The sequence below is a fragment of the Biomphalaria glabrata genome, chromosome 1, assembly GCF_947242115.1.
Source record: "Biomphalaria glabrata chromosome 1, xgBioGlab47.1, whole genome shotgun sequence".
Lineage (NCBI taxonomy): Eukaryota > Metazoa > Mollusca > Gastropoda > Planorbidae > Biomphalaria > Biomphalaria glabrata.
The window spans coordinates 61,951,683-61,960,609 of record NC_074711.1 but is presented as its reverse complement, the minus strand read 5'-3'; the positions used below and the strand labels follow the sequence as shown (position 1 = coordinate 61,960,609).

The 8,927-nt window shown below is 34.6% G+C and overlaps 1 protein-coding gene across 2 annotated transcripts; it reads left to right on the top strand.

The window, feature by feature from the left end:
- Positions 1–115: 115 nt before the first annotated feature.
- On the top strand, positions 116–7,083 carry LOC106072264 (uncharacterized). 2 transcript variants are annotated; one of them, XM_013232616.2, is made up of 3 exons: positions 116–270; positions 4,258–4,371; positions 5,296–7,083. In XM_013232616.2, exons 2-3 carry the CDS (start codon positions 4,311–4,313, stop codon positions 5,625–5,627), a joined length of 393 nt encoding a protein of 130 aa, XP_013088070.2. In that variant the 5' UTR covers positions 116–270; positions 4,258–4,310; the 3' UTR covers positions 5,628–7,083. The 2 variants fall into 2 exon arrangements, with proteins under 2 accessions (XP_013088070.2, XP_055862283.1); XM_056006308.1 differs by lacking the exon at positions 116–270 and adding an exon at positions 1,498–1,516.
- Positions 7,084–8,927: the final 1,844 nt, after the last annotated feature.

The window sequence follows — 8,927 nt, the reverse complement described above, 5'->3', positions numbered from 1 at the left end:
TTGTTAAAAATGATCGGCGATCCCTCATGTAGACAAGTACATTATGATAATTAGATTCTTGACAGTTTTTGTTTGTTTAAACAAAAAAGACAACAACAACGTCTGCAGTCTTCCCTGGGAGACTGCCCAGCCACGCCCTCTCGGTGCTTGTATAAATATACTCAATGGGTGTAGCAGATTACATCAACGTATTTGACATTCTGACTTTGTTGTGTGTATACCTTCAATATTTATCTGAACTCACTCAAACAGATTCTATGCGTGTATTAAGTGAGTTGAATAGGATATCACATACATATCACTGTATAGGTTTATATTGGATGCTGTATTTCTCTATAAGGATATTGAGTGTTGATTCTGTTTGTTGAATGTTCTCCACCATAATAAGGAGTGGAACAACATTTTGTTTATTTCAGATTTTTTCTTGGTTCATGTTTTATGTTCAATAAAAAAAACATATTTAAAGAAACACGCAAACAAAAAACAAAACAAAAAAAAAACAAAAAAACAAAACAAACTAACAAGCAACATAAAAAAAATGCTATAAAAAAACAAAGGTTATCAAAGGGGAAGAACTCTGCACTTACAACTATATCACTCAAGAATGTTGAAGTTAACTCTCTCTTACTATCTCAAAGAATATAATTAATTACCTTTAATTAATTGACTGATTGGCTTATTTTTAAATTGATTCATGTTATGTTAGGTAAAAAAAAAATAATTATGCAAAGTTTCAACTTGATCCGAGAATGGGTGTGGGAGAAATAATGTGTACAATTATTTAAGGAGACAAAACCCGATATTTTAAAACAAATCTGTGAATACTGAAAGATTATTTTCTCTTGTTGGTATCAAACTAAATGATTGATAAACAGTAATTTATTAATTAATTGTTAATTAATTGAGTAATTGTTTTTTTTTAATTGATTCATGTATTGTTTACGCCAATTAATAATTGTGCAAAGATTCAACTTCATCCGAGAATGTTTGTGGGAGAAATAACGTGCTCAACTATTTTTTTTACCAGACAGACAGAAAGACAGACAGACAGAGTTGATATAAGCTTTGTAAAAATTATTTAAAATCTTGACCTACATCTTGATTCATAGTGACACTAGCTCGTGAAGAGCACTCCAACTGAGGCTTAGAAATATTTGCATAAAACATGTGTTTTCTTCCTGACTTGATTTTCTTGTTAATAGACTTATGTGTCACAGTTCTCCTCTTTAATACATGCAAAATCCTTAGTGAACACACATTTCTTAGTCCGTAGGCTAGGAATCATTCGTACAAGTGCTCCTTCTTTCCTATAACATGGAACGGGTTGCCTAAATCAGCCAGGAAAAGCAATCCCTTTACAGTTTACGTCTCCAACATCCAGGACTAGATTAACAAATGGATACGCATAGGGCGTAATAATCTTTATTAATCTTTTAGTGGAAAGGAACGTCTGTAATCTAGAATTCGTATTACCCCCGCGGAAAGTAAAACGTGAGTCAATGGGATTTGTTCAAACGTAAGTCTATTATGGTGAACAAGAACAGGAATAAGTAAAAAAAAAAATAATTAAATAACAAAGTAGATTTATTAGGATTTTTCCACCCAGAAACTCTGTATCACTGAGAGTGAGAAAAAGGGTGGGGGGGGGGGGGTAGGAGAGAAAGATCAACTATTTTTAGAATGTCTTTAAAGACTTGGTTTTCAACGTTTAAAACAAACACTTTTAGTTTTTGCATGACGCAAGGATTTTCATTGAGGAAGCAAAAACCCAGAAAAACGATATTTTTTTTTTTTTTGTATTTATTAATGCATGCTTCAATTTTAACCAATGATAATGTTTAAAAAATTGAAATATTTGAAGTAAGACACTTTTTAAAATGTCCCCAATACTCATAACTTGTCTGCGACAACATCGACTCAAAATTTTTTATGAAAACATTTCAAATCACGAGAAATTTCGACTGTTTTTGTTGTTAGAACGGTCAAATGTTCCCCCAACTGTTGTGCATTGATATGTTGACGACTCTTGCGTAAGAGAAAGAAAAAAATGTCCAGGACGAGATGTCTCACTGAACTAGAAGATGATCTGACAACGATCTCGCTTATTACAGCACGAGCGCTATATTCACCTCCAATGTCCCTCACATATAGGCCAGTGCTGCCTCCTTTATTGTTTATTCTAATTGGACATACGTACTGACTCGACTCACCTCTTGTTAATACCATCTTTTTGACATGAACTCTTTTTTACTATGAGTAAAAAGTTAAGAGAAAAAGTCCTTCCAGCACTCTCCCATAACCCATTACCTTACAATACCATGGTAGCCTACAGCACCAGGGCCGGATTTAAGTATGTGAAGGCCCCGGGGCAGGATTTTTGTGCAGGCCGCTTCACTTTTTTGAAAGCTTTAATAAAGTTACACTTATTGAATAATAGAGCACTTTTAATCTCATTTTACATTTCCGCAAAAGAAAAGTAATGTAATATGCATATTTTAGTTTTAAAAGTGTATAGTGTTGAGTTTGGTAACGCCATTGATAGACGCACTGCCGTAAATCCGGAGCTGATTTTACATATTACGAGCGGCCACTTGTTAATCAAGACAGTGTTGCTGGCAGACGTAAGATTTAAAGTTTTGGCGGTAAACATGTGAAAAAATGTAGAAACAAAACGTAAAGTTTCTGACTGTTGAAATGTATATATATATATTTTTTTTTTTTTTTTGAGGCCATTTTCTTATATTAAGATTTAAATCAATTAGTTTGGATCAGTCATTGTAATACATCTAGACTAACAATAATAAATCTGTGCAATTAAAAATATTTTTACCAATAGTTTATGCGCTTGGCTTCCGAACCGGGGTCCCGGGTTCGAATCCTGGGACTCTTTTTATTTCGGGATCTTTGGGAGCCTCTGAGTCCATCCAGCTTTAATGGGTACCTGACATTGGGGAAAAGTAAAGGCGTTTGGTCGTTGTGCTGGCCACATAACACCCTCTTTAACAGTGGGCCACAGAAACAGATTACTTTTACATGGTCTGCCCTATACATTTCAAGGTCTGAAAGGGAAAATTACAACTTACAATTTGTAATAGATTTAGACTTACAGTAATAAATATGTGCGATTAGAAATATTTTTTTTTACCAATTGTTTTTATTTAGTGCAATGCTTTTAGCATTATGAAAACGGATGGTTGGGGGGAGGGAAAGAAAGGGTTATTTGGGTGGAGTTTAACGTAATTGGTTTTAAAAGCATAAAAAAAACGACCTGAATTTGAACTCGTGGCTCTCTCTTCCTCTGGCTAGTGAGGTACTTATGACTGGTACTTATGACTGGTACTTATGACTTGTGGTGTCTGGCAGCGCATGCGTCACCCAGATCGCGACGATCCATGGTGGCGACTGAGGAGGTCAGAGCAGTCAATAGTTGCGCAGTGCAGGACGGAACATTGTCCTATTGGGGCATACTTTGCCCGGTTCCGCACTAACTTTGACTCCCGATGCCGTCACTGTGGAGAGAGCGTCGAAACAGTGTCGCATGTCTTGTACGAGTGTCCCCAGCTCCGCGAGCTAAGGGGGGACTTGCCTGTGCAGTCACTCGACTTGTATGGTAGCTATGAGGCACTACGCCGGACGGCTAAGTTTCTTGCCAGAGCACTACGGGAGGACTAGTCCTTCCTGCTCTGATTTTTCAATAGGAGCTCATCTCAGGTACTTATGACTGGTACTTATGACTGGAGGAGATTGTATAGTTATATATTGTTTCTTTCAATTTAGAGCGGCAACTAATAAGGGGAATAATCCAGCTTATACCACCAATTCACTAAAGTACAATTTCTTTCTCTTGTTCGAGATGCCAACAAAAATAATTAATTACCAATAGTAATAAACTAATTGGTTATTTTTTTTTTAAATTGATTCTTGTGTTGTCAGGTAAAAGAAATAATTGTGCCAAATTTTAGCTTGATCCGAGATTGGTTGTGGGAGAAATAACGTGTACAATCTTTTTACCAGAGACAGACAGAGTGAGTTGGTATAAGCTTTGTAAAGACTAAATCATAGGGCCTCTAATTATTTTCCTAATGAGTTTGTAGTGAATTAAAGGGTAACAAAAGATTTGATTTTTTAGGTCCTATCAGGAAATTAATCAAATGTCCTTGTTTTTATTATACCTTATGACTTTACAAGACAGTCTATTTAATGTAAGCATATAATAATAATCCAAAATGGTGTCATTTTTATGTTTGCTGTCACCAGGTTCAAGAACTTTGTCAATAAGCAAAACTCTGTGATTCTAACAAGACTAGAAGATGACGTCATCTTGGACCATAGTCATCGCGTTGATCTCTTTTTGTGCTATTTCAGCTTTTGGTAGGTATGGGTTTAGATCCATAGCGTTCTCTATAAGTTGATCAGTTGGTTACACTGTTCATTATGCACCTGCATTGTAGCGGCCTGCCAAGCATTGTTTAAAATTTCACTGTCTCATCAGATGAATATAAAATATCAACAACAGACAGCTACCTTTGGTATTCCTATCTGATATGTTCAAATATTAACACTGGCATGCGACTCAAGAAGCTGCTTTGGTCCCTCTATATTTTCTTTGCCTAGAAGTTGGTTCTTTGGTTCTCGTGTGCTCGACATCAGTGACCTAGCATTATGTCTGTGTGCGTGCGTTTGTGTGTGCTCACACATTTTATTAGAAGAACGTAGGTAACATAGTATTACATTGATTTTATCATCTTTACACATTGAACGAGAACATGAGAGGACATCCTTACATACTTAAGTTAATTTTATTGGTCCGAACTATTGGAAATTCAGTTTGACTACAATTGTCCACCTCAGGATTTACAATTATAACATACATATGTACTTACACTCTTTAAAACTTTAAAAGATAATTGTTTTATTTATGTGTATTATTTTCTAACTTGTTATAGGCCAATATATTAAAAATGTAAAAGTCAATTGGTCCTTTGACGCCTGAAAACTTCCTTGCTTATCACACTGTTTCACACATCGTTAAACTTATTCAGACTTTTTGAATTATTTTAAAATTATGGACTAAAGTATTTCACTATTCGCAAAACGATAATGAAACACATTTAGTATATCACACAATGAAATCTTTTGAATTCAATTTATATTTCTATATAATAATATAAACCCATACAAACATATATATTTGATAAAGTAAGTGAGTAAGATTCGTGTGTTTAGTGAGCCTCCAACTGTTATAACTCTGAAAATGTTTTTTTTTCTTTTAATCTTTTATTCTCTTTCTTTCAGAATTGAAAAAGATTAGTGATAACTTTATACCACTTTACTATGGACCATACCAGAGTCCGCCTGTCGGTGGATATCAGCATTATAATCAACCTTCAAACCCTCAGGCTTCCAACCAACAGCCGTACAACCAACAGCCGTTCAACCAGCAACAAGCAAACCAGCAGCCGTACAACCAGCAGCAATTCAGTCAGCAGCCGTATAGTCAGCAGCCGTATAGCCAGCAGCCGTACGGCCAGCAGCCGTACAGTCAGCCTTATGTTCCGCCCTACAGCCCACTGCCTTTTGCAACATATGTCGAGCTTCCAGACAATTATTACTATTACATGGGCTAATGAAGGTGGTCCCTGGCCACAGACTAACGTACATAAAGACATTTCTGGAGTCAGCACAGTTTATCATATATAATAAATGTATTTCTTTTATTATAGACTTCATGTTATACCTGGGATGTTATGTTATATTATGTTATACCTTGGAAGTCATGCATTACCTCAGATTTTACGATATACCTGAGATTTTATGATATACCTGAGATTTTATGATATACCTGAGATGCTGTGATGTACCTGGGATGTTATACTTGGGATGTTATACCTGGATGATATGTTATATGTGGTATATTATTTATTGTCATTCAATAGTTTGTAATGGTAAATTTATGTTTTTGAGTTATTAATTGCTAACATTTTAACAGAGTTTTAGTTTGACAAAATATTTAAGATAATTTAAAATTATAAAAGTTTGTAGAACTTACATTTATACAAACAAAAAAAAAAAGCTTCTGTGAATCTTTAGATCGCAACACATTTTTTTTAACGTTCAATAACTTATCAATTTGAAAATATTGAGACCAGTGAACCGGTTAGAACAATGCATGGCACATCCTAATCTTATATAGTTTGATTAACTTTCTGTAAATAGCAAGTGACTTTTCTTTTCTGAAGTTTCTCAAGTTTTTGTCCAATGGTTCTCTATTGAATTCTGTTCTGTTTCATTAGATACTTATTGAAAACAGAAACGTCTTGACCAAAAGGTCTTGATTTTGTATCCTGGTCAAGGTTTCAATTCTGAATTTTCTTTGGTGTAATAACCCCCTAGCGTTTGATATGAAAAAAACAAACTCCAATGGGACTTGGTGCTGCATCATTGACGCAAGTTCTAAGTAATAAGTAAGTCTCACACACGTTCCTCCACGCGATTATTAGATAACTTAAATTTCCCCTAGATTTATGTTTTGAAGGTAAAAAAAGAGTGTGACCCAGTCTATATTTTGTTTAGATTAAGACATAGTCAAGCAATCTGTTTATTTCCCCAATTAAATACTCGCTCCATTTTATTAGTACTTATCAGTAATTTACATATGAACTAGCTTAGGGTTATTTTTTCAACGAAACTGCAGATTGAAGTAAATATATTGACAAATCAAATATGATTACGCTGATTTTCATACTTAAGGCACTTCCAAGAGATTTTGAGACCGCCAAAAGTGTATCCATAGTGATTAGTGCGCTCTGGTCTAATCTCCTTTGAGAACCTGTGGAATATATTTCTGTTCTTACTTTAGGCAACGAAAACATCATCGCGATAAAGATTGAATTAAAAAATCTGGAATCTAAAGTTAACGTCTAGTCTACACAATCTAATTCTTTTTTTCTTATTTCTCAAGTCTTTTATGTTGGTTAGTGAAATCTTTAGGTCTGTCTTTTTATCGTCAGTGCATTTCTGTCAATTATGTGTTCAGGAAATTAATTTAAACACCAACGTACCTTGTAATAAACATTGACTTGATTCTTTTTGTTCTTCATCTAACATGAGGCTATACAGCTTGAACTGTCGTTGAATAGCACTACTGACTAAGTTTTGGCTTTTATAAGAGTATTGCAATGCAAATTTTAAACTCATGTTAGAGGCAAGAGTGGCGAGTGCCATGAAAAATAAAACCCTTGCCATAAGGACAAGGGTGCACTCATGACACAGCAGCCACCAGCATGTTTCTGTCTAACAAAAATACTAGGATAACTTGGAACTTTTGTTGTTTTGCAATACCAAGGGAAATAATTTATAAAACTTATTGTGAATAAAATGTCACTATTACTTCCCTTGGTTTAGGAAACTTTATCAAGAACATTTCTTATCTACACCTAAACCGTTGACAAATATCATCTTTCAAAGCAATCACCCGCGCAGACACACACATACAAATATTACACGCTTTTCGTGGCACGTTAGGGAAGTGACCATCATTACAATGTCAATGTGCCGAGAAAGCATGAGCCATGAGTTTGAATTCAGGTCGTCCTCCCCCCCCCCTTTTTTTTGTGTAAATGCTTTAAAAAAAACAATTATGGTAACGTCCACCCAGAGATCCTTTTATTTCTCTTCCCCAACCCCCATTTTTCCACTGATCCAGACAAGTGAAAGGATCATAGCGTAGTGAGAAAGGTAAATACATAAAATAGCGCTAAACAAAAACAATTCGTAAAATATTATTAATCGCTCAGATTTAATGTTGATCTAGATCTAGTACAAATTTGATTACATGATGTTAATGTCAGAAGCTGTGGACTAGTTGTCAGAGACTATTAGAGCCTCATGCCATTAAGAAGCATTTTATAGGTATTGGATTGCTTATATACATTACCACTTCCGGGAATGACAACCTTGCGAATCCATATAAATATATACAGGGGCGGACTGGCTATATGAGCAAACAGGTATATTCCCCGGCACCTAATGGGTCGGTCTAGTTGCGACCAAAAAAATATTTTCAATGCCGATTTTTCTAAAAAGTGACAGCAGCAAGAAACAGATGCCCGAACTTATTTTCTATTTTTACACAATTAATTTTTTTTTTTAATTCAACAAGAATAAAAAAAACATGACACTATACACTGCACTTATTATTATGTACACAACGTAAGACCGTACTTTTTTCTATGTGTGAGCATGGTTGGCATGGGCGTTTGATGGCACTCCCATTTGTTTTTGCCCCTTTCCTTCCCTGTCTTTTGATAGTTCCATTGACAGTGTTAATGAAAAAGAGGGATGAGAGAGGTTAAGTTTGAGAACATTGATATAAAGTAGGGAAAAAATAGGGGCGACAATTAGCTCTCTAACAATACTTATTAGAAATTAACACACTGCAACGAAATTGCAAACCAGCTCAGTATGGGTATAGAGTCCTTCTTTTTGCGAGTAGTAAAAAAAATAGTAAGCTTTCTTTTTGTTTATAGATTAATAACATAGATCTTAAAATAATACACTTTAGGCTAAACAAAAAAAGAGTATTTGATGTTTTAAAAAAAAAAAAAAAAAAAAAAAAAAAAAAAAAAAAACTAGATCTAAATCCAAAATTTTTCATATATGTTTTAAATTTAGCTATCTAATATATAGTTGAATACATCCCGAATAGAAATCAAAACCGTTTGACCAATCTTGATAAAACTTGGCATAAATGTTCCTTTGATCATGGCTGAGACCGTAGGAGATATATATATATATAATGTCCCCCCACAACCGGAAGGTCCTAAAAAGTAAAAAAAATACCTAAATTTATCTCTATTAAAGAACGAAACTTTTTAACATATCGTGTAAGCCCGTCTTCAGGGTATTTCAAATTAGATATCAATATG

Bases quoted from the DNA above. Each gene is read 5' to 3' on its own strand.
- LOC106072264 (XM_013232616.2), top strand. From the start codon at position 4,311: ATGACGTCATCTTGGACCATAGTCATCGCGTTGATCTCTTTTTGTGCT. The intron at 4,372-5,295 runs GTAGGTATGGGT...TCTTTCTTTCAG, and splicing joins TTGTGCTATTTCAGCTTTTG to AATTGAAAAAGATTAGTGAT.